This window comes from Rhagoletis pomonella, unplaced genomic scaffold (genome assembly GCF_013731165.1).
Source record: "Rhagoletis pomonella isolate Grant_MI unplaced genomic scaffold, Rhpom_1.0 Rhpom_scaffold_00009, whole genome shotgun sequence".
NCBI lineage: Eukaryota > Metazoa > Arthropoda > Insecta > Diptera > Tephritidae > Rhagoletis > Rhagoletis pomonella.
The window spans coordinates 14089285-14116154 of record NW_023458563.1 but is presented as its reverse complement, the minus strand read 5'-3'; the positions used below and the strand labels follow the sequence as shown (position 1 = coordinate 14116154).

The window sequence follows — 26870 nt, the reverse complement described above, 5'->3', positions numbered from 1 at the left end:
ACTAAGCAGGAATTCGTTTAGCACGAGGTTCCACAGTAGTGAGGATACCACCCCCCCCTTGAGGTGTGCCTGGTGTGGCTGTTTTCCTTACTTCTGATGTTCCCGAGGAGCCATTGATGCTTCTGGTGCTCAACATATTGTCGATCCAGAGAGTGATCAATGGGTCCAGTCCTACAGCCACCATGGAGCAGTGTATGGATGCCAAATTAACTTTGTTAAAAGCGTCCTCCACGTCCAGGAAGGCTGCCAGCGCATATTCCTTGTGATTTAGTGCTTGCTCTATACTCCCAACAACCTCGTGCAGGGCGTTTTCAACCGACCTACCTTTACGGTAGACATGCTGAGCCTCGCTGAAGTTCCCAGGAGTAAGGCGTTGCGTGATCTGCAGACTCAGAAGCCTCTCAATTATTTTGAGAAGAAATGATGAGAGGCTAATGGGCCTAAAATCTTTTGCAGTGCTGTGGCCCGCTTTTCCTGCTTTGGGAATGAAGACCACTCTTACCTCCCTCCATGGCTTTGGGATATAGCCTAGCAGACTCGCCCTATAGATTGTCATTAGCCAGTGGGTTACCGTGGCGCGTGTTCGTTGTCGCATAGCTGGAAAGATCCCATCCGGTCCCGGAGATTCGTAGGGTTGGAAGGATCTGATAGCCCAAGCTACTTTGTCTGTAGTGATGATTTCGTCCACTGGACTGCCTTGCCTGTGGGTACTAGGGTGTTCTGTCACAGGAGTTCCTGTGTCCCCTGCGTCACCGTAGCCAGGGAAGTGGATGTCCATAAGGTGTTCCAGTGTTTCAAGGCTGCTTTCGGTGTGCCCTCCTCCTGGCTTTTTAAGAAACCCGGGAGCCGGGTTTTTCGAGAGGCACCTCCTTAGTCGCGCGGCATCAGTAGTCGCTTCGCGGTCCTCGCAAAATTTGGACCACGAAACCTTCTTTGCTTTCTTTATCTCTTTCTTGAACGCATTGAAGTTGCGACGATATTCGTCCCAGTCCTCCGCGTTCTTAGTGAATTTCGCTTTATTGAAAGCTTTCCTAGCTGCTATCCTGAGCCGTCTTAGATCGGCCGTCCACCACCTTGGGTGTCGCTTAGAAGGTTTGCTCTCGGGACAGGTTGTTATGTAACATTCGTTGAGAGACTTCGTTAGACAGAGGACCGCTCCCTCCAGTTGGTTCGCTGAAATTGGCTCCACCGTGTACGGTGGACTCGCTCCAGACACCAACTGGCTGAATTTTTTCCAATTTGTTCTACGAAGATTTCGATAAGGTTTTAGTGTCGGTCTGCTTAGGTTAATGGAGAATACGATGCGACAATGATCAGAAAAAGAGCATTTTGTCGAGACGTGCCAGCCGTCAACCCTAACATAGTTCGGGTTAGTTACAAGAGTTATATCTATAACCTCCTCCCTTTTTCTATTGTAGAAAGTCGGGTGATTACCCTTGTTACAGATAGTAAGTTTTGTGGATAATAAGTTACTAAAGAGTGACTCACCTCTATCGTTGATGTTCGAGCTGTTCCACGCCGTGTGGTGAGCGTTGGCGTCACAGCCAGCCACCATATTTATCCCTCGTTGCTCCACCCAGGCGGTGAGTTTCCTGGAGGATATTGACGGGGGATCGGGTACATCGTATGGCATGTATGGATGAGGTCGGGTGCTCCCCTCTGCTCCAACATTGCCACTGTCATGTCCGAATCGCTAAATTGGGGAAGAACGAGAATATTAGTGCTTTTCTTAATCAGAATACAGCTTTTAATTTTACCTTCGGTCTGTGGGGTGAGAAGTAGAAAGTCGCTAGTGGATAGACCTGTGACCCTCCCCGCCACTAGCCAGGGTTTTTGTATTAGGGTCACGTCCACATCTTCCTCACCCATGAAGAGCAGCAGATTCTCCGATGCTGCCCTGCAGTGATGCAGATTAATCTGCACCACCTTTAGGCTCTTCGGATTCTCTTTCAACATCGGGGATGATCACCCTAAGGTGACCGATGCCATATCTTATTTGGCCGGCTTTGCGACGCAGGATCTGCAAGGATTGTGGACCTATCTTGATCCAAAGGTCCTTGCCGTTACCCTTGTCGCGAGCGCGGCCTCGGACAATCGTCCAGTCGTCAGGGATGACATCCACGTTCTGATATTTTATTAGGGCAAGTGAGGTCTCGTCCTCCACGAGAGGGGGCCGGATCCACACTCGCACTGTTGTACGGGATGACACCTCTGAGAGCGGAACAACTTCTAGTCGTGCGTTGGCCCAAAGTTCATCTTGGTTGCGGACGCAGTTTGTTAGGAAGTCTAACGACTCCTAGTTACCCCATCCAACAACTTTGACTCCCTTTTGCCACTTGGCTCCATCAAACATACCAATGTTGTTGTTTTTGGTACGCTGGATTTCGCCAAGTAGTGCCCTCATAATCTTTTCTTCCAGGAGCAACCATTTGTCCGTCGGAATCTTTCCTTCCGGGTGATTTCGGTCTATGATTGCTACCTGGAGCTCTGGTGCTGAGCATAAGGTTGATGAAGTTTTCACCCGCTTCTGCTCAGGCTGTGTCTTCTTGTCGTCCCTTACCACCGGAGGCAATAGCAGCTGCCGACGTCGAGGCCTTATCCCCGTCCAGCCGTGGAAACACTGGCCTCGCGGTCTTCGGCGCCTTGGGCGTCAGTGATTGCGACGGCTTGTTGTTTCCAACAGCGGAAAGGGGAGCAGCTTTCTTCGTCGGTAGACTGCTACCGCCCTCAGAGGGGGGTTTGGTTACAGCGTCCCTTTTTTCGGAGTTGGTGGCTTTTCCAGAGACCGCGGCCAAACTTCCGGAAGCATTCGAGACTTTCTCCTCACGGAGTCGCTCATACCTCCGGACAATGTAGGCATGCTTCTTCTGAAGAGCCTTGTCCCTTGGCGTTAGAGTGGCGGGGTCGCGCTCTCGCAAGGAATCGACGAGAGCTTTTGTACCCCATCTTTCTCTTCCGCTCTTTGCTGGCTTAGTGCAAGGGAATCCGCCCAGTCGCGATCCTCCTCATCTGAGGAGTCTAGCAGTGAGTAGATTTGAAGATCCTGGGAGCCCGACTCGCCACTTTCGGATTGGCACCTCTGTTGCCTTGCCAATGTTTTTGCCTCAGTAGCTCGCCTATCATCCAAGCCCTGGGCAGACACCTGGATGATAGGGTCAACAATAGCATTTCGATCGCTGGGGCCTGTTGTCACCACTCCAACGATAGGGTCTCCGGGGATTTTAGAACCCTCCTTTGCCGGATATTGATGGCCAGGCTGAGCAGACATTCCGGGGGGTTGCATTTTATACCTACTGCCAGGTGAAGGTTGTTCTGGCTCCCACTATGGGTCAGACGCAAACCAGGGAGCCGCCCCACTGGGGAACAAACGCCTCTGTATTTGTCGGTGCATTTTCAAACGCGAAGATTAGGGTCCCGTACGTAGTGGTCCACCCGTCATCACGTTCTGGTCGTCCTGAGCGTTCGTCGATGCACGTCACGTACAGTCCGGGTCCAGTCCTCACTACGGGAGCTCAGCCTTGAGCGAGGATATACCGCCTCGCACCGGTCGACAGAGCCTCGTTAGCGATAACAGGCACCACCAAGCCTTGACGGGCAATGGGTGAGGTTGTCGTTTGGGGAGGATAGGTTATAGATTCACTTCACTTCCCCATTAGATCCCCATCGAGTTGCTTGCTATCGGCGATTTCTCTTTTGGTGTTGCCCTTTGCATACATACACAGCAACTCTTTTGTACGCAATTGTTGGTGTCAGCTGTGAACCGCCAACTTGAATTATTCATACTCGGTATCCGTCCCCTTTCCTCGTCGCTCTCTCCCCTACAAGCTTCAAGTTGTCGCAATAGAAGTTTCCGAGTCTGTAGCTCGTTTCTGTAACAATTCTCTACCAAGGCGAATCCAGATTTGCATTCGCTGCCTTGTTCTCCACCGCTAATGAGTAGTAGAGAATGACTCAAGGCAAGGCGAGTTTATACAAGGTGGTTTTAATGGCGATTTTAGATTTTCGCCGCGGTACTTAATGTCAAAATGATGTATTTGTTGTAATATGAATTCGCCTTGTTTACAACAAACACATCGTTTTGACATTCAGAAGGACTGCGGCGAAAACCTGAATTCGCCAGTAACACCACCTTGTATAAATTCGCCTTAACGCAAGGTGTATTTAACAAGGTGGGGTTGGGCGAGAGCTGAGTTTTTCGCTTAAAAGTGATGTCTTTGTTGTAACTCATACCAATGACAGTATGGACATCTGCTTATAATTTGTTTGTGTAATTTTTTACTTATATACGGCTAACACCACCTTGTTAAATACGCCTTGGAATGACGTATATTATCCACCAGAAACGAGATACTGAACATCGATATATCGTATGCGCAATATGTACTGATGCTGTATGCGGATGTATACTGCTGTTGTATTCTGTATGCGGCTATAATTATTTCAACCACTGGATGTATGTACATAGTATTTGTCTTTTAATAAACAGAAGCAAACTAATCACTGCGCTTTTTCAATAATTTATAAAATTTTTTTATACGAATGTAGTCCAAAGTTTCGAACTTATCGCAAAATTCAAATAACAATTATATTTTAATGCATCTTCAATTTCAGCAAACAGGAAACATTTTACTGAATCTTGGGATGAAGTTTTTGCTGAGTATCGGGTGATAACTTTGGTGCTGTGAATCGATAATCGATTAATTATATTTTAGTGTTAATAATTTTGTAACTTTTTATTTTCTTTCCTCGACGTTTGAGACATTGTGATTTTAAAGATATTCCGGCAATAAATTTGCACAGGAACACAATAAATTATAAATTAATAAATGTTAAATATTATTTCTATTGTGATAAAAAAAATAATCGATTAACCAATCAAGTGATAATTAGCCCAATCAAAAAACGCTGCATCCCTAAAGGCCGGTCCACATAGAACTTTCGCGTTGGCCTTGACGTTGGCGTTGGTTTGACAGAACGCACGTTTAAAGTATGCTTGCTACAATGAACGCTTGGCAGCGAATGCTTGGGCCACTAAATTGACATACTAACGACAGATAAATTAATATTTTACATCAATAATTGCATGAAAAACGATATTTCTTGCCCGCACTTGATTAAAAAGGAAAAATATTTCCCATAATTTTATTTACGCGACGCACGCGGAAAGATGAGAGTTGGCCATCTTTTTTCTTTGTGTTGGCGTGAGCGTTGTCGAATTTTGGCTATGTGGACGGCTGGATTTGAATTCATGTATTCATAGTCAGCTGTTGAAGCGACGCCAACGCCAACGCAACGCCAAAGTTCTACGTGGACGGGCCTTAATTGTGCTTGAAAGTCGTCACTTCGATAATCACTTCACTTTTCCTCCCAAGTTACTCCGAAACACTTCACTTTTAGTGTGTTTTCACTTCGCTCGAAAATTAGCAAACGGCAGCACTGGTCAAAGTGCTTATCTTTTCGATAATTTTCTCGTCAATGTTTTGATAGGCACAGTTGATTGCCCCTCCCTCTTATACTACGTTTACATATAAGTAGATTGAGATTATATTTATATGTAAAGTATAATCTCAATCAAAGCACGTTTTTTAATCTCCAACGGGGCACAGACAAATCTCAGATTATTAGCTGTCAATTTGTTGTGCTTGTTGTTCTCACATCTCAAGGAAAATTTAAGTTCCTTCTTTTCCGTGGTCAATTTTTTCTGATATATTAAGCAATTTAAATATATTTTAACTTAATATTTGTTTAAAAATACCTTTATCGGTTTAATCTGAGATTATTTAATAACTACAGATTAACGAGGGACAAGTTTTGTATGGCTAATCTCTTTTTCTAACTAAAGATTAGGGAGTTAAGCTCGAAAATGAGGATAATTTACCTATATTTAAACCTAGTGATATGTATTATGTGTTTTGCCCCGTCTGGCATCACCTTTAGTACATCTTGTGTTCAATTGTAGGCATAATACATTGCATCACTTTAAGAACACACCATGTTTCATTTCTAATATATTACATTACTTTATGAACACATTACGTTACTTCTGTTATATTACACCAACTCGCTACTATGCATATATATATAATTGATATATGAATAAAGCGGCTACTCGCAGCTTAACATCTAAAAAGTGAAGTCATCGTACTGGCGACGAGATAATTAGAGCTTATTAAGCACTGTATATACAGTTAACATACCGTTCTTTTTTCTTATACGAACAAGTATATATACATATACTTCAACTAAGGCGATGCTAGGAAACGATTCTGCTAACGGAGCGGGTTTTGTGATAAAGGCGACCAATGCGCCGGAATTCTGCCCAGCACGGAAACTTGGAGCATCTGGAAAGAAAAACTAGAAATCCATTTTAGTGAAATAAATTGTACTGACGACAATGAAAAAAAGGCGGTTTTACTAAAGTCAGTAGGGTCGGAGCCGTACACTCTTTTGCACAATTTGTGTTCTCCAGATTCTCCCGTGTCAAAAACGTTCAAGGAATTGTGTAGCATTTTAAATACCCACTACACACCGCCAACAATTGTGTTTCATGAGCCCAAAATGTTCCACAAATCTACCAAAGGCAGTGAAGAATCGATTTCCACGGGGTACGCTAGAGTAAAAAAGTTAGCACTGAACTGCAAATTCGGTGAGCATTTAAACGCATTTGTATTAGACCAATTTATGATGGGCTTACCAGAAGGAATCTTTGAAAGATAGTGCGAAGAAGACGACCACTTAACCCTTGAAACTGCACTCAGGAAGGCACTGATAATAGAATTAAAGCAAACTTCAAAGGTTAATCAAGCGGAAGAGTCTAACGTCAATTACATCAAAAGGAGTGCAAGCAACAAGCATATACGAAGCAGCGGTGGAGATGGCGGTACCAGTGGTGAACGGCCTAAGGGAAGCAACGACAGGAACAAAAAAGGCACTAGCAATAACAACAAGACGTCACATGTTGACAGAGGCTACAGGAAAGCTTGTTCACACGGTGGCTGGCGAAATCATGACTCGCATCAATGCAAATTTAAAAAACAGCAAATGTCACGCTTGTGGAAAAACAGGACACTTGGCATCTGTGTGCTATTCCAATTCTAATAAAACTATTAATTACTTATCAGATTCTGATAAAAGTAGCCAGATTCTAATGATAATTTAAATTTTTCTGTTTATAGCGTATCCGGCAGCAGTCCATATTATGTTTACTCATTACCAGTTGAAATTGATGGTGTGAAATTGGAAGTTGCTTGTGACACCGGTGCTCCAAGTACTTTGATCCCACTGTTACTCTTCCAGAATTGGCCCAACGAAAGAATATTGAGGCCAAGTAAAACTCCGTATGTAAATTATAGTCGGGATAAAATCGATTTATCCGGTGAGTACGATGCTTCAATAACGTATCAAGGTGCCACAAAAAAGCGTTAAAAAAACTAAAAATCCACCGTTGCTAAGACGAACATTTTTGAGAACGTTTAAATTCGAATTGTGTCAAATAAATTCAATCGGTGCCAATCGAAATTTTTCGGTACTCACTGATCAAATTAAAGATAAATTTTCGAAACCTTTTAGCGATGGTTTAGGCCTTTAAAAAACAACAAAATATCGTTATCGGTGTGTGAAAACGCCAAACCAGTTTTCTGTAAGCCGCGACCATTACCACTCGCTTGGAAAGACCGAATTAAAAGGCAATTAAGAGACCTAATATCTAAGAATGTCTTAGAGCCCGTGGATAATTTGGAGTGGGGAACTCCTTTAGTGCCAATTTTAAAACCAAACGTTGAATTGCGCATTTGCGGTGACTATAAAGTCATGATCAATAAATATTTAATAGATTATAAATATCCGTTACCACGGATAGACGAAATTTTCGCTGCATTGCAAGGCGGCAAGCTATTCACCAAGTTAGACTTATCCAATGCATATAACCAGTTAGAACTAGATGAAGAATCACAGCTCTTATGTACATGGAGTACATACATTGGGACCCTCAAAATGAAGCATATGCCTTTTGGCATAAAGCCAGCCGCAGCTATATTCCAAAAAAAAAAATGGAAAATCTACTCCACGGAATTCCGTGCGTGGTGGTATATCAAGATGACATTACAGTCACAGGCAAAGATTTGCAGCAACATATTACACACTTAAAACTTGTACTCAGAAAACTAGAATGTGCAGGTCTCAAAGTAAATTTAAGCAAATGCGCATTTTTTCAAAAACAAATTAATTATCTAGGATTTACTTTAGATGAGCATGGGCTACGCAAAAATGAGGAACGTGTTTCAAGCATATTAAAGGCACCAACTCCTAGTAATACTTCCGAGGTTAAAGCTTTGCTCGGAATGGTAAACTATTATTCCAAATTTTTCGAGCAAGATGTCTCCCCTTTATGAATTGCTACAAAAAAACGTAAAGTTCTATTGGTCACGTAAATGCCAAGAGGCGTATGACACTATAAAGAAGGATGTTACATCTGATCAACTCCTGACACATTTTAATCCAAATCTGCCCATTATTTTAACGACAGACGCATGTAGCAATGCAGTCGCTGGGGTTCTAGCTCACAAATTTTCAAACAATGACATCAAACCGATAGCCTTTGTTTCTAGGGCACTATCAAAGAGTGACAAAAATTACAGCAGTCTTGAAAAAGCTCAAGCTTTAACTACTCGATAGAATATGTAAAGGGTAGTTCGAACACTGCGGATAGTTTGCCGCGAATTCCACAACTTCAATGCAAAAAAGAGCATAAAGAAAATAGTTTTATAAATTTCGTGGAAGCAGAGAATTACTTAAACTTTAATTATAATGTGATTGCCAAAGAGACAAGACGAGATGCTGTATTAATATTCTTTATATTGTCTAAATTATGCGCGGCCATTCAGAATGGTACAGTGAAAGATTTTATAATTTTTTGTGTCACAGAATTGAAACAGTACCTTCTAGGTAGTCATTTCACTTTACGCACTGACCACAAACCACTGTTGTCAATATTTGGAGATAAGGGCTTGCCCATTATGGCAGCAGCTCGTATGCAACGGTGGGCATTCACTCTCTCAGGCTTTAACTACTCGATAGAATATGTAAAGGGTAGTTCGAACACTGCGGATAGTTTGTCGCGAATTCCACAACTTCAATGCAAAAAAGAGCATAAAGAAAATAGTTTTATAAATTTGCGGACTGAGGTCAACAGAGCACACACTTGTAAGTGGAGCTACCATAGGTAAACCAAGGGCATGCATCCTTGCAAGTACCAAACTAAAATTTCTGTTTCTTCCTCAGTTCAGTGACGAGGACACAACCACAATCAGCCTAGAGGCGAGCGGACGAAGGGCCAGGGTGACATCCATGTACCTGGCCCACGGCAAGCCAATCCCAACGACAGCGGTCGCAAAGCTGGGACCGGGCTTTGGTCCTGGGAGGGGATGCGAACGCACACCACAGCACGTGGGGCAGCGGAGATATCAATGAACGAGGTGAGTTACTTTTTGAATACATACTTAGAACAAACTCAGTCATAAGTAATAGGGGTAGCGAGCTTACCTTTATAACCAGAAGCACAAAAGAGGTCCTGGACGTAACCCTCGTTTCAGGGGATGCGGAAACTATGGCCTGAAATTAGAGGATGCTTGATGAGCACTCCTTCTCTGACCATCGCTACATACATTTCGTCTTAGAGGGGGTTCCGTCCAAGATGCCCTCCATTAGAAACTTAAAAAACGCCAACTGGCATAAATATAGGGAGGCGCTTGGCAAACCACTCTCAGAAATCACATTATCAATACCAGATAACTCTAGGGATCTGGATAGCCTGTTCCATCGTTTCACGGCAACATGTGGCAAGGCTTTGGATCACCTTGGTGTCCCTAGAAATAGATGAGGCCCGTAAACTCTGTCGAAAAGCCTTTAATCTTGCTAAATCCTCGGGTAGTAATATGCAATGGGAAACCTATAAGTCGAACTTAATACCATGTCCCCACCAAAAAGTTAACCATCTCAAATCGAACTTAACCACCTCACTAACTATTGCCGTCCACACTGCGGTTTAAGGTTTATAAAACAGTACAAATGTAAAGAACAGTGTTCGGACTTACAAAAATCGATTCAGGACTAAATTCCTGCAAAAATCGGAGCAAAAACAAAATTTCCGTACTTGATTGAATTTTTGTTTCTGACATTAATTGTTTGACTAAAATATTTTCTATTCATGCAAAATAAGTACGCGAGGCAATGTAAGGATATGTTACAATTTAGGTAATTTTTAGCATTTTCTATATAGTAGAACGTATCTAACACTTAATTTTTAAAAAAGCAAACCTTTTCTACTTTATATAAATTTCATTTTACATACATTTTTTAACAACTTAAGTAAAGTTCTGTATCCGCCAATTTGTACAGCCATACATCAAAAAATAACGAAGTTACTTTATTGGCGCATTGCTATGAAAAAGTTACTTTTTAACAGTGAGATTTGGCTAACTTTCAATTTTTTTACTGAAACCGGTGGTGAACACTCAAAAAAACGGCCCCAAGAGGGGCATAACATGAATGAAAAAACGGAATAGATTTGAAGTCAAGCGGAGTAGAGGACTTGATTTCAAATTTTTTTAAAAACCGGAGTAAATCTAATCTGATTTTAGCTGAGTCCAAACACTAGTAGGGAACGAATTCTTTACATTTTAACGCTAATGACCCACAGATGGCGGGAAAACACAGGGTTGTATCAGACTCTCGACGTGGTTTCGAGTTGGTTAGTTTTTAACCACCTCAGTGAAATGGTTAAGTGCTGTCATTTTTATATGGCGAAACTACGCTAAATCAAGTGGGTTATCGGGATAAATAACTCAGTAGCCATAACTACGTGGTTAGCTCCGGTGGGGACATGGTATAAGGGATTACAAAAAACTACTAAGGAAAAGCAAGAGATCTTCATGGAGGAGCTTTTGTAATGGCATGGAATCTGTATGAGATGGGTCCAGGCTGAGGAAGATACTCTCCAGTTCACCCCGAGTCGCCCCAGGATGCTTGCAAAGATCTTATGAGACGTGGACGGAAACTGGTGAGGAATCCCTGGGCCTTCTCCTGAGTATGCACTTTCCAGGCGGCACAGATCAGGCTCTAAATGAGCCAACTAGAGAAGAGGTCAGCCAATTATGGAATATTGTCTCACCAAAGAAAGACTTATTTGGGCAATAGGATCCTTCAGGCCTTACAAATCTGCGGGTCCAGACGGTTTTTCGCCGATTCAGCTGCAGCAATCTCTGGAGTTAAGTTCACAATGGCTGTATGCTATCTTCAAGGGAGTCCTCACCTGGCAAAGGTCGAGGGTTGTTTTCATGCCCAAGGCAGGAAGAACATCCCACACTAACCCAAAGGATTTTAGGCCTATTAGCCTATCATCCCCCCAGCTCAAGATAATGGAGCGACTGATTGAATCCAACTTCAGGGAATCAGTGGAAAACAAACTCACGGCATCGCAGTATGCTTATATGAAAGGAAGGTCCACCGAAACAGCGCTACACGAAATAGTGTCGCGTATCGAGAAATACTTAGCGATAAAAGAATATACTTTGATAGCATTTCTGGACATCGAAGGTGCTTTCAACAACATTACGCCTGATGCAATACCGTCAGCTCTAATGGGTCTGGGCATCGACTCACGGCAGGTGTTGCTCGTACGGCAACTGCTGGTAGGCAGAGTCGTGCGGGCGGAATTGGCAGGGGTGTCGCTGGACAGACATGTGTGGGGACCCCGCAGGGTGGGGTTCTGTCTACACTTCTGTGGGTTGTGGGAATTAACGACTTGTTGCAGGCTTTGGAAGGGGGGAGGCTGTAGGTTCATTGGGTATGCTGACGATCTTGCGGTGGATGTGAGCGGAAAATTTCCACAAACTCTGTGTGAAATCATGCAGAAAAAATAAAGACTAATTGAAAGATGGACCATGGAGAAAGGCCTGGGTGTTAACCCGGACAAAACCGACCTGGTTCTCTTTACAAGGAAGTACAAAATCCCTTCGCTGCAGCTCCCTGCCATAGGCACCACGACGCTGAAGCTAGGGGAGTCTGCGAAATATCTAGGCGTAGTACTGGACAAAAAGCTCAACTGGGCACAAAATGTACAAGAACGCGTTAAAAAAAGCAATGGTAGCCCCTTAAAGCTGTAAAGGGGCAATTGGACGTAGCTGGGGGTTGTCGCCAAGCATAATACACTGGCTTTTCATATTGGTTGTTAGGCCTATTTTACTCTACGGGATATTGGTCTGTTGGCCAAGTCTCGGCAAGAAATCTACAATTGAAGCACTTCAAAAAGTGCAATGAACTGCGATGCTTTGCATGTGCGGGACGCTACGCCCACCTCCATCGGAAGCAATGTGCGTCTTACTCAATATTCTGCCAGTCAACATTACTGGAAAACAGTTGGCAGGATGCGCCGCCCTGAGGCTGCGGGAGCTATCTGGCTGGAAAGACACTCAGGATGGCCACACTGCAATATTAAAGGACACATAGCATAGATATACCGGGCACGGATTACTGTGTACCAAGTCTAAACTTCACATAGAGGTATAGGCCTCCTGATGATAAGGGATTACTGCACTTTTACACCGATGGTTCTAAACTAGAGGGCAAGATAGGAGGGGGGGAGGGGGGGCGGTATACCCGACTGGGGTTGGAAAAATCATTTCGCCTACCCGACCATTGCAGCGTCTTTCAGGCAGAGAGAAGCAATGTGTAACAATACCTTCATCTACTCAGGCAGTCAGGCGGCACGCAAAGCGCTTGACTCGGTCACATGCAGTTCAAGAATCGTAGCGGGCTGCCGCAGATTTCTGAACGAGATGGCTAAGCAGAACGCTCTTCACTTGGTATGGGTGCCGGTGTACCAAAACATACCAGACAACGAGAAGGCGGACGAACATGCAAGAGAGGACACATCCGTTCCACTTTCGCAATCCTGGAAGGGTTTAGGCATGCCGCTCGCTACCTGCAAGCTCATACTAAGGAATATATCTCTTAAACAAGCAAGGGAGAGGTGGGATAGTCTCACAACTTGCAGCAACACAAAGCTTATGTGACCAAAATGGAACGAGAAGCGGTCGAAATGTCTCCTAATGCTGAGCAGAGGGGACTTAGCTACAGCCATAGGTCTGCTAACAGACCATGTTGCCATCGGAAGGCACGCGGAGAGGCTTGGGATCCCCATATCGATTTCTGCAGAAGCTGCAGAGATGAGGAAGAGCCGGAAACCTTACGACGATTGCTATGCGAATGCCCCGCACTTTGCAATAGAAGACGAACGTTTTTGGGCTCAGAATTTTTCGAAGGTCTAACCAACATAGCCGAAGTAGGAATACCGCAACTTTTGAGTTTCGCATACTTCACACGATGGTTTAATTAGGAGGGTTCTAAGTGCCGAATGGTATCACAACGGACCCAAAATCTTAAGGGCCTAGGTGTGCTAGTGGATTCACTGGCAGCCACTTTAACCTAACCTAACCTAACCTTGCATAGCTCATAATACGAATTTCACTTTCGAACTTCGATAACCAGAGAAGATCCAAAATCGAATGCAACTCATAATAAGGGCCTATGCTTGTCAACGTAAGTCAAGTTGCGTTTGCTGCGGTGGGTTCTCCACGAAGGAAATGTTGATGTCAGCACGAGCAGTATCGGCCTACCCCAACACTGCAACCGGAAGGCGTCCTACCAGAAGAAATTAAGACCTAAGCGATACTACTGGTGCAGCCACGCAACTCAGCCATAGATGTTTCAAGATTTGGTTCGTTTTCGCAGCTGCGATGTACCACAGCTTGAGTAATGCGTGCAGTGAACCTGTTTCGTAAGCAGCCAAATAGCGAGGTTAATTCATGAACGATCCTGAGTGTGACAGAAATCGAGGCTGCCAAAAACATGATTTGCCAGTCCAGCGGGAGTGCTACGCGAATGAGATATCCGACTAGGCAGCGGCGTGCAAACTTAGTAAGCAAAGTTCTCTATACAAGCTGTCACCGTATGTTTATGAAAGTGGTGTACTACGACTGAGCGGCCGCATCGATGAATACCTACCATACCAAGCGCGACGACCGATTTTGCTACCGCCAGAACACGGAGTGTCGGCTTTAGTTGACAAAGAAGTCCATGAGAGGAACCACCATCAGAATCTCGCAGTAACCATCAACGCCATCAGACAAAGGTACTGGATTCCAAATTTGAAGGCGCTACTTAAGAAAGTGCGGCAAAAGTGCCCCATATGTACGGTTGTCAGAGCAAAGCCCAGCCACCGATGATAGGTCACCTACCGATTGACCGTGTAACACCCTTCGGTCGCCCTTTCACTTATATTGGCGTCGATTTGTTTGGTCCATTTCACGTAGCGATTGGCAGGCGTCGAGAAAAGAGGTGGACGTCATATTTACGTGTTTGACTGTCCGAGCTGCGCACCTCGAGCTAGCAGAGAATTTGTCAAGCGACGCGTTCATCCTATGCCTTCGCAATTTTATAAATCGCCGCGGCACACCAGTGAAGATAAGGAGCGATGACGCGACCAACTTCATCGGCGCAGCGCACAGAAAGAGCTGAAGGCATCGGAGCAACTGTTTGACACAGATCGCATACAATCAGAAGCAGCAAAACACAATATCGAGTGGGTATTCAATTGCCCTCTTAATCCCATCTCGGGTTGCTGTTGGGAGCGTCTTATAAGAGACGTCAAAGCACTCTCAAATAAATATTGAAAGAGGTGTCGCCAAGGATAAGCGCGTTGCAAAGCATGCTAAGAGAAGCGGATAACATTATTGTTTCGCGCCCTTTAGCCTCTAATGGCATCGCTAACAACACGGCAGCACTATTCAGCGCCGTCTTAATGTTGGTAGCCCTGGTGGAACATACGTTCCACAGGTACATAAAACCGTGTGGAAAAAACGAATGTTACTTCAATTCGATACATGCCATCATCTTAGCCGGTTGTGCCAAAATTTGTGAAATAAAATAAATTAAAAAGTTAAGTTGTAACCCAACTAAATACTCATGTCTTTATTCAAGCGAAGTAGTTTTCGATCGTGAACAATTAAATACAAACAAATCTTTTTTATCTTTAAATCAACCGTATGGAAAATACGGAACGCGCTACCCCACAAGAAAAAGTAGCCTGCAGCGGAACCACCAGACCAGTAGCAGCAGAAATTAAGCGACCGCAAAAACTACCGGTGCCCCTCAACGAAGCCCCAAGGAGTTGGAAAGCTTTACTCCAGCAAGTTCCGGATAAGATAATTGCTGGCTGAGGGCATACGCGTGACCGTAACGGGCGGCAATATTGCATAAGCCGTGTAACGCCACACAAGACGGCGCGCTGCATCTACGTAAGCTGCTTTTTCCCGCATAATGGGGAGCCCTGTAACCACCAACAGCACCAGTATTGCATAAGTCGCATAACGCCACACAAAACGGTACGCTTTACAGTTGGTGCCTGTACAAAAAGTCAGCCCTGCTACCACCAACAACGGCAGCGTACATATACATTAATATGTGTAACGGCGCCTGACGAACCGACGCGCCCTGATAACTGTACAGCAACTTAGTACCGCTTACATACTGAACCCACGCCAACAAAATAGCGGCACACATCAAAACAACAGCGTAATATATAACAACACGTGGACTGCGGCTGGGGAACAACATCAGGTACAGACTGCTGCGAGGGATTAGCATCAGCGGCTTGCGGTTCGTGTGGTTAAAATTAAGAACACATATGTATTCACATTTAACTTTTACATTTAATTATTTTTTAAAAAATATCCCCAAAATTCAAGTTTAGGGTAATTAAATTTAAACTGGTAATTAAACCAATTACAAATTCATTTTCATTATTTAGCTTTAAGTGATTTATAAACACCAATTTCATTAGTTAGCTATAAGTGACTTACAAATTCATTTTCATTATTTAGCTTTAAGTGATTTGAGGTATTAAACCTATTTTTCAACTTCATTCTCATTTTGTTAGCTTTTAGTGATTCAAGACACTAAAGCCAGTTTTCAAATCCATTTTCATTATTTAACTTTAAGTGAACCAATTAAAACCATTTTTCAAATTCATTATATAACTTTTAGTGATTCAAGGCACTAAGGCCATTTTTCAAATCCATTTTCATTATTTAACTTTCGTGAACCAATTAAAACAATTTTTCAAATTCATTATTTAACTTTATTCATTTTCATTATTTAAGCTTTAAGTGATTTGAGGTATTCAACCCATTTTTTTTCTAAACTAATTTTCATTATTTAACTTTAAATGATTCAAGGGATTTAACCCATTTTTCAAATTAATTTTCAATACTTAGCATTAAGTGACTCAAGGTATTTAACCCATTTTTCTAATACATTTTCAATAATTAAATTTAAGCGATTTACGAAACTAAACCCATTTTTTTCAAATCCATTTTTATTATTTAGCTGTGACGTGATGGATTCAACATCTTTTCAAATTCTTTTCATTATTCAAATTTTTATAAATATTTCAAGATGCCTACCTGAATTAAATGATGAACAAAAAATAGCATAACTTTTTCAAACAGTTTAAATTTTAAAGTTTCCAAATCATTGCAACAAAAGTGATTAATGTATCCACCTAGATATAAGTGACTTAATACGGTTTTTGCTAATTTTTTTAACGACTATCTCAATTTTATTTTCCTATAAAATTTTCTTATTCAAAATACAAAACGCTAATACACATATCTACTATTAGCCATATACCGATGTACGTGCGCAACAATTTTTTTTGATACGACCATTTCTTTATAAATTCAAAATTTTTAAACAAATTTAAAATCTTTGCAATTGAATGTGAATAGAACCCAATATTCGCACTGCATGAAAATGTCCCTATTTTTGCATGCAAATTTTCAGCCGATGACCCACTGAAGAAAACCATAAGTATTTTTCACAATTCGAATTCTTTTTAATATTTTTATTTGAATATGGTGAGCGATAGCTTTTTTTGTAAGTTTGGGCCTGCTCTTCTTTGAGATTAGCCGGTTATGAGCGAATTCGACTTACAATTTAAGGCATCTAAAGCAGATTTTGATAAGATTACTAAGCGCATTTTACAAAATAGACCGTTGTCTACGAATGCGACAAAATTAAACGAGTATAAATATTCACTTATTACAGCCTACAATACTATTTTACTACTAGTTATTGACAATAGTTCGGCTCATACCTGTAATCTCAAGAAACAGAACAGAAAAAACCCTTTATTAGTCTTTGTGCCTCAACCATTAGGGAAAATTACAACGTTTATTGATAAAATTAATTTAATTGAAGATTTTGCAGACGAAAATTTAAATACAACTTTTATATCATTTTTGAAATCAAAAGCTCGAAGGCAAGTCACATCAAACAATTCCAACTGAAGTTAATTCTGTTAGACAAATCAAAGATGCGTTGAGAAATAGAATAAAACCAGACAATTCGAAAGTTGTAGCTGGGAAAATTGCATCTTTACATGTCACAAATAACAATTATACGGAATTTGCTAAGCGTATCGAGGAGCTTTCGGATGCATAAGAGCGTTCTTTAATCATTGAAGGTATGACACAATCTAAAGCCCATGAAATGGCAGTCGAACAAACAGTTAACGTTTGTAGACTTAATACTCGTTCGGATTTGGTCAAATCAATTTTATCGTTAACTACCTTCAGTGATTCAAAAGACGTAGTGGCAAAAATGATAGTCGAACAAAATAATCAAGTGAAAGAACGTAAAGCGTTAGCGTTTCGATCCCGAGTAAATACGCCAAATAGTTTTAGAGGTAGCTTTAGAGGTCACAATTTTAATAGGTACAACAATTATTTCAGAAAAAACAACTCTAACTTCAAAAGGTACAATAGTGACGTTAATAACAGTAGGTACATTAATAACGGTCCAAGGCATAACGGCAACAATTTCAACAATAGTAATAGGTCTTCAAATAACAACAATCGAAACCATAACAACAACAATAACAGTAATAGACGTCCAAATTCACGCAATAATCCTAATGTGCGCGCTTTAAACGCCTATACCCCTCAGGAGCGAACACCGAGGGTGGAGGAATTGGACAATAAATAAATCTTTTTCGACAAAGGGCATCTATTGCTTAAATTTGAATTAATCCGACTTTATCGAATTGGAAATTAGTGGGTCAAACAAATTTTGAACGGGTTTAGCCGACACGCAAGCCGACATTTCTCTAATAAAAAATTCTAGCAATGAAACAAATTTTTCTATAAATAATAACGATATAATTAACATTACCGGTGTCACTTCCAATACTGTTTCCACTTTAGGTACGATTACCGTAAACTTGACTTTTACTGATGTTTGCATTAAACATACTTTACATGTAGTAAACGATGACTTTAACATACCATCTGACGGTATACTGGGTAAAGATTTTCTAAACAATAACAAATGCGTTATTAGCTATGCAAGCAATTGTATTTCCTTCTGGCTCGGCAATGAAAAAGTCGCGATACCAATCCTTCACGGAACCGAAAGCGACACTTGTATCATGCCACCCAGATGCGAAGTTTACCGAATTTTAGGCCATTCGCCAGATCCGCTTTTTGTAGAATCGCGAGAAGTTGAACATGGTGTATTCACAGCAAGATGCATAGTTAATAACAGTAACCCAATCAATAAAATCATAAATACCACAGATGACGTGAAACATGTAAGGAATGTTAACATTCGGACTGAGAAACTTTCTGACTATCACGTTTTCTCTATTAATAAGACCAAGACAGAAGACTCACGAACGAACGAATTAAGGAATATTTTGAAAAACCAAATCCCTACAGAAGCTAACAGCAATTTACGTGACCTTTGCATCAAATATGCCGACATTTTCGCTCTTGATGATCACAAAATTATATTAAACAATTTTTATGAACATAAAATTAGGTTGACTGACACTGACCCGGTATATGTAAAAAACTATCGTCTATCATATTCCCAACGTGAAGAGATAACGCGTCAAGTTAATAAATTACTAGATAACGATTTAACTGAAGGAAGTTATTCCAATTACAATAGCCTTCTATTTTTTGTTCCTAAAAAGTCTACTAATGGTCAAAAGGCATATCGTATGAGCGTTGATTTCCGCGCAGTCAACAAAAAACTTATTGCGGATAACTTTCCTCTCGCACGAGTTGACGATATTTTAGACAATCTTGGCAGAGCTAAATATTTTTCTACTTTAGATCCTTTTTCTGGATTTTACCAAATCCCCTTACATGAGGATTCACGTGATATAACTTCTTTTAGCACAGACCGTGGAGCATATCGATGGAAAGTGTTGCCATTCGGTTTAAGTATAGCACCCAATTCATTCTCGCGAATGATGAGTATGCTTTTTCTGGTATTCCACCCAACGTAGCATTTTTATATGTACATGACAATTGTTATAGGCTGCAGTGAAGCCCATCACATTAAAAATTTAGCAAAAGTTTTCGACACTTGTCGAAACTAAAACTTAAAACTTAACCGAAATAAATACAATTTTATTCGGCCGGAAGTTACATTCCTAGGCCATAAATGTTCAGCCAAAGGTCTGTTGCCAGACGGCACCAAAATAAACGCTGTTACAAAATATACAAAACCGATTGATAAGGAAGCGGTTCGACGTTTCGTCGCGTTTGCTAATTATTATAGGCGATTCATACCAAATTTGGAACGCCTTTAAATAAAGCAGGAAAAAAGTTGAATTTAATTGGGACAGTATGTGCGACAAAGCTTTTGAATCTTTAAAAGCAGCGTTAATTTCGCCAAAATTGCTACAATACCCAGACTTCACTAAACAATTTATTATTACGGTCGATGCCTCGAAAGTGGGGTGTGGTGCTATATTAAACCAAAACCATGATGCACATGATCTATCAATATCAGAGCAGAAAAAACTAATAATTGAATTAGAACTTTTAGCAATCTACTTTGCCATTAAACAATTTCGACCATACATTTATTCAATTTCAACGCATTTTTTAATAAAATCAGACCACAGACCATTAGTATACCTGTTTAATATGAAACACCCCTCTTCAAAACTTTCAAGAATAAGGTTAGAACTAGCAGAGTACAATTTTACTATTGAGTATATTAAAGGAAAATTAAATGTTGGCGCAGACGCACTCTCACGTATAACGATATACGAAATAAGGGAATCAACAAAAAGTATTTTGGAAATACAGACGAGATCAATGACTAGACAAGAAAATGACAAAACTATGCAAAATGCAGATAATAACGAAATAAAAATAATAAATTAAAAACGGTTCACAAAAACCGTATTCAAAAGCAACATAACCTACTTTTTAATGAATTTAGTTAAAAATACTAGTAACCTTCAAAATTTGACCAAAATGAATCAGTCACGTCACACAATATATAAATACAAACCATTATTATGGTTAGAAATTAAGCTGTAAAATTAACATGCCAGACTCATGAATTGTATTAAAAAATTTTTTTTTTAATGTATGTATATCATTTAAATCAAATTTTGCCTTAATAAATCATACACACAAATATATTTTATATGGCATTAATTTAACACAATAGTTACATTAATAACAAAAAATGAGCAAATTAGTAAATACAAAAAAAGAATATGTATTAATTTCTATACAAATAGTCATGTAAACCCATAACTACAGATCCATATATTGCATACGATTAGCAAATCAAAAACAAAAGAACTTTTAAACTCATACTTATGTATTTTCGCTAATATCAAATTGATATTTTAAATTAACACAATTTGCTAAGTAGATATAATAATATTGTTAGTTATTTAACATGCGTTTTTGAACTCTACATCATAGCTGAAGATTAATATGGATGAACGAGTTAATAGGGGGAAGGAAATAAACTTACAATATTATATTAATAATAAATATCTCGTTCCTCCCTATCAATTTTGCATTACCCTTGAATCGAACGATTCTTGCAAGCCTGATCACCTTGCATAAATCTTTTCTAAGGAGGGTGATGTTATGGCATCGCTAACAATACGGCAGCACTATTCAGCGCCGTTTTAATGTTGGTAGCCCTGTTGGAACATACGTTCCACAGGTAAATAAAAACGAGTGGAAAAACGAATGTTAATTCAATTCGATACATGCCATCAGCTTAGCTGGTTGTGCCAAAATTTGTTAAATAAAATTAATTAAAAAGTTAAGTTGTAACCCAAGTAAATACTCGTGCCTTTATTAAAGCGAAGTAGTTTTTGGTCGAGAACAATTAAATACAAACAATTTTTTTTTATCTATAAATCAACCGTATGGAAAATACGGAGAGCGCAACCCCACAAGAAAAAGTAGCCTGCAACGGAACCACCAGACCAGTAGCAGCATAGATTAACGGTGCCCCTCAACGAAGCCCCAAGGAGTTGGGAACCTTTACTCAAGCAAGTTCCGGGTAAGATAATTGAGTTAAAATTAATGAGCAGGCTGAGGGCCCAACAAGCCGATTTGCCTTTGTCACATGAACGCAACGCTACCACCAACCAACTGACGGACAGCAGCTAAGTTGACAAATAAAAATTTATTCCCACGACAACCGGTTCTACGTACCGGAATGACTCGCGTTTTACCCGACCAAGGCTGTTGTTTCGGCGATCTAACCCCGTTTGGGTCGGCGAAATCCATCAAACGTTGTTCGATAATGGGGCTACATCTGCTCCGTACCCTTCTGCTCAGGGCTGGCATAGAGTCCAACCCAGGGCCAGAAATTTACACCTGCTGCGTGTGCCAGAGACAACTGCATACAAACCCCACCTCGGTCAGCTGCAATGCTTGTGACAGGCGGAGTCATCTCCGTACCTGCTCGGGCCTACGTACGCACCGGCAATGGACCACGTCGTTCGTGACCCCATGCTGTGCGAATCGGACCGCCTCCACGGCAAACCACCACCCGCCCGTGCAGCATAGAACCAACACACCCACACCCCAACACAACAGAACAATAGACACACAAACAAACACAATAGCACCCACACACCGCCGCCGGCAACTCCTAGTCCCTCCGACAATCTGCTCGGTTTGTCAGTGCAGAATATACAGTAACGTGACATCAGTCATGTGCAACTCCTGCCTTGGCTGGTGCCATTTTAGGGCATGCTCAGGACTTCGCAACTAGCGTCATTGGACGAGTGACTATGTGGGCTCGCTATGCTGCCCAGTCGCATACCTCCCCCACAACGCCGCCCACCGCCACCACAAGGCATCACCCCCATTTGCACTTAACGCCATAAACAACCAGATAACTCGTGGCCTTAACCGAAACCGCCCCTGTGAGAGAACTATTCTAGTAGCGTTATACAGTTAGTCATTCAACGCTGCTGGAAGACATTGAGGCCTCCTCACTCCCACAAGGACCCAAACGGTGGTCGGTGAATTACCTGAGTGGTCGACACTCGTCAGTAATTTTTAGGGACAAAAGCAGCAGGTTAAGAAAAATTCAACAGGGGGTACGACAGGGTGGTGTCCTGTCCCCACTACTGTTTAATTATTATATTTCAAATCACCCTCAACTACCAGAGGGAGTCAATATTGTCTCTTATGCCGACGATTGCTCGATCATGGCGCCTAGGAATGGAATTGATGACTTGTGCTCGAAAGTAAACGGTTATCTCGCCGAAATTTCTTGCTTCTTCACTGCAAGGAGCTTAGCCCTATCCCCTGCGAAATCCTCGGCAACCCTATTCACCACCTGGCCAAGAAGGTCAGACTGCAACTGGGTATTCACGTTGATGGCGTAACAATACCGACGGTGAATAACCCCAAATCCTCAGAGTTACCTTCGACAGTATGCTCTCCTTCTCGGCGCATACAACCGTAATTGTCAACAAAGTACAGAGCCGCAACAATATCATCAAATCGCTGGCCTACAGCACTTGGGGCAAAGATAAAGAAACTTTGTTGCCAACATACAAGGCAATTGGCCGGCCGGTTCTAAACTACGCGTGTGGTCGCCTGGGACTAGAAGAACGCAGTGGATGAAGCTACAGACCTGCCAGAATACGGCACTACCAACAGCGACCGCATGCCTCCTGATGACGCCCCAAAACCACCTACACGACGAGGCCCAGATGCTCCCAGTCAAGCGGAATTAATGAGGATGTGCCCAACCAATACCCGGCATGTGGAGAGTCGCCTCATGACTCTCGGCACCTCTTCACATGCCCCGAGAACCCCACCCAGCTGACGCCCCTGTCCTTATGGACAGACCCTGTTGAAGTCGCACACTTTCTGGGCCTCCCCTTAGCTGAAACGGACGACAACGTTGACGGATGAACCGACCCGAGCGGGGCATAGTAGCCGCTACAACGACAACAACAGCAACAAATAAAAATTCTATATTTACATCGATGGAAGCATAAGCGAAGCGTAGGAAACACACAAGTGTAAAACGAGGCGTACCATTTTATATTAAAATGATAAATTTATATTACATATTTTTAGGCTTCAACAAATAATAATATAATTAGCGTTAGCAAAGTTTTTATTTAATTTGCATGGAACGTAAGCCGTAAGCCATTTCGTTACATTCAAGTTGCGTTTTATAATTTTCTTGCGCACAATTTTCATCTTACGTGTGAACATTTTGCTTATTTATGTATGTTCCGCTATACAGATGAGTCTGTTTTCGTGTATTTCGCAAATAATTGAAATTTTCCCTCCTCGTTCATCTAAATTTTGGCAACTTAACAGCTGATAGTTTAAGCTCGGTTCAACCCAGCCAGATTGATCGTCTCAGCGTAGTTTAAATAACCTTTAAATTTGACTCAAAAACTGCACACTGAATTTAAACGACAAACAGAGTTAAACTCGCATTGAAAAACTGGAACTAAGGGCCTATTCTTGTTACCGAACATTTTGTAACCGGGAAATTTTGTTACCAAAAATTGACACCACTTTCTACGCCGCAATTCCAGGTTCTTTTTTTTAACTTTTTTATTTATTCAGCAATTCAGCTATAAATATTTATAGACATTATGGTGGTGCATATTTCACGGGGTAACATTTAGTTACCTGCTTATGAAGATGATATAGGATATATATTTATACTCAAGTTTATTTTTAAGTACAAACATTTTAATGTTTTAACATTGAAAGTTTATTTATTAATAATCAACAATTTTCTTTTTCAATAATAAACAAATTCATAGAACAATTGAACTCCAAGAATTATGACAAGTATAAAAACATACAGTTAAAATACCCTACAGATGGTAACAAATATACCGGTTACAAAAGTGTGCAGAATACGAAAACAGTTTAATATAATTTACCGGAACTTTAAACAAAATTTCTTGTTACCAACGCGGAACAGGCCTTTCAAAAGCAATTTTTGATCCCTTTTGGCCAACAAATACGGATCTTTTTTTGTTACTATCAAGCTATTCGGTCATGTTTAGCCATTCATTTTAGATATTTAAAAAGTGCCACACGGCATGCAAAACTAGATAAAATTTGCAACCATTTCATCATAGAAAAAAATTGTCTTAAACTCTCCTGGGCAGAGAGATCACATAGTTATGCAATGAATGCCTGGCAATATGCAATAAAATGTTGGAACCACGTCCTTTCCTATTAACCTTTTTTCCAATATCAAGGACACCGAGACGTGGACCAGAGAATGGCGAGATCCAAATCAGCACAGAACAAAAAAATTTATATTTAGGGGTCTAATTTTATTTATTCATTTATTATATATTTTATAAATTAATTTACAAAATATATTTTTGGGGCTCGGCTATTAGGCCATATTGCATCAAGGAAGGTTATCTTAAAGTTCGTTGACTTAGAGCATCTTTATATAATTTTATAATTTTCTTGGGTGCAGTCTAAAGCTTTTTTAAATTGATATGTTGACCTCCGGATACAGTACAATTTCACTTAACACCACGCACATTGAATAACTTGCCATTTGCATGTATGTATATAAAAAAAAATATATTTATTAGTGCTAAAAAGGTAGGTAGGCACTGTGGTCAATGGTAAAATTCGTTTACCACCTCTGCATGGTTGTAAGTCAACCGCAAATGGCTCCGGAAGCATTGTCCGGAGGATGCATCAAACTAGGCCGAGCATACTCTGAACTGCCATCAAATCATAAATTAAGAAAGTTTTATTACATGGCACTTGAGAAGTGCATGTGCAAAAATTTCATTAAGGAAAATTTAAACATACAGCGGTACATAGCATGCATTTAGGCGCCCGGTGTTAGCAGTCCCGCCGAAACACACATTCTCACATGGTCGTGATTGTTGAAAGTTCTGTTGGGAGGAAAATTTTGTTACGCCAACTCGCATGTGAGCTAATATAATGCAATCATCCCTGGAGAAGTCTGGATTGTATTTTAGTCGATTGATGTTCTCGTTGTGTTTATTTGGAAATGATTCTGATTGATGCCATTTTCTATTTTCTTTCCCTTTAACGGATCTTCTATAAAAGTATGTCATAATCGTTCTTAAGCATGGAAGTTTCTAATTTTATATCTTTGTTAAAATTTATTTGTTCATGTATGTAGGTGTGGTTGCTTAAAGCAAGAGAGCAGGTTAGACTAAAGTAAACGACAAAGAGTGAACCACCCTAATGCTCAAGTGCATACGCACACAGATACATACATACATACGGATATGCATTCTTTTTTTCGCCAAATAATTTAACAAATTAACTAAGTGTCACTAAACTAGCACGGTGATTCCAGTTAAACTTTAACAAGGAAGGACGCCAAGGTAATATTGTATTGTCTTAACTCAGTAACCCATTTATACCCTGCTGGAGTTGCGGGCCACATATGTATTTTTCGTTTCCACGAGCTTTTAGTTTACGTGTGTATAGGAATGTTGGATTTTCATATTACATTTCGCTATATTTCATCCAATACATTGTTTACAGTTCAGTTGTCATTCGGTTTGTTAGCATTTGCACGCGCTTTGCATTACAGCTTTTACAGAGTACATGTCCGTCTAAAGGGTAACATCCACGGCCTTCGGCTTCCGACGATAACAGCAACCCACAATCCTGAAAGAAAAGTACAAATATATTCTTATGCAATCTCTACTCCTGATTGTGATTAAGACATCTTACTTCGCATTTATAGCACTCAAAATGAAAACTGCGATCTAATGCAACAACACGTACAGTTTCGTCTTCACCAGATTCCGGCATTATTGGCTCCATACAAACACAGCAACGTGGTGCAAATTTTCTATAAAATTAAGCACAGTTTTATTATTATTATTTATTTGAAAGTGAGTGATGAATCACTCGTTTGGATTAAATGGAAGCACTAGCATCTAAGGCATTCAGCTATCTTATTCTATGTAGATATATGATACTAAATTAGAGGAGTACGAGTTAAATGTTATGATTACATTCCCAGCAAATAGTTGTTTGCTGGGTTTTTGACCCGCCACGTAAAAACCCCTTCCAGTGAAGAAGCATAATAAAGGATCGCCTAACGACCACGGCAAAAGTTTAAAGGACTATGATTCCAGGTGCATGCCTGGAATGTCCGGATCCTTAATGGGGAAGATGCCTCTGCCCGTCTGGTTGATGTCCTCGTAAGGCCAAAAGCTGGCATCACCGCCATCCGAGAAATGCGGTGGACGGGGCAACGCAAGAAATGCTTGTGGTCCTGCGAGTCTACTACAGCTGCCATGTACAGGAGCGCAAATTTGGTGTTGGAATTGTGGTGGGATTTGCGCTCATGCCCCGACGGAAGAGAAGGACAAGTGGCCAAGGATAGCTTCTGTGAGCTTACATACGAGCGCCGCCCCCTCCATTATATCAATATCGTGCTTTGGCGACAATGGCAGGGTAGGCAAG

At 41.1% G+C, this 26870-nt stretch overlaps 2 protein-coding genes and 1 long non-coding RNA gene across 6 annotated transcripts in view; 2 read left to right on the top strand and 1 right to left on the bottom strand.

The window, feature by feature from the left end:
* The first annotated feature begins 5295 nt into the window (after window positions 1–5295).
* On the top strand, window positions 5296–9999 carry LOC118745586. Its single transcript, XR_004993657.1, has 2 exons — window positions 5296–9220; window positions 9280–9999. It is a non-coding gene; the product is annotated as an uncharacterized LOC118745586 (long non-coding RNA).
* A 7608-nt stretch (window positions 10000–17607) lies between these two features.
* LOC118745417 (putative uncharacterized protein DDB_G0283431) lies at window positions 17608–18102 on the top strand. The gene is made up of 2 exons (XM_036478869.1): window positions 17608–17759; window positions 17874–18102. The coding sequence occupies exons 1-2, from the start codon at window positions 17608–17610 to the stop codon at window positions 18100–18102; spliced, it is 381 nt and encodes a 126-aa protein (XP_036334762.1).
* Window positions 18103–25179: 7077 nt separating this feature from the next.
* Window positions 25180–26870, bottom strand: part of LOC118745584 (Wilms tumor protein 1-interacting protein homolog) — a 277158-nt gene continuing 275467 nt past the window's right edge. For 3 of the 4 annotated variants that reach the window (XM_036479083.1, XM_036479081.1, XM_036479085.1), the window contains 2 exons: window positions 26130–26250; window positions 25924–26063 (listed from right to left, as the gene is read on the bottom strand). In XM_036479083.1, the coding sequence (XP_036334976.1) occupies window positions 25932–26063; window positions 26130–26250 (253 nt within the window). In that variant the 3' untranslated portion in view covers window positions 25924–25931. Of the gene's footprint in view, window positions 26064–26129; window positions 26251–26870 lie in introns of all 4 variants that reach the window. The other variant, XM_036479082.1, reaches the window with a different exon arrangement.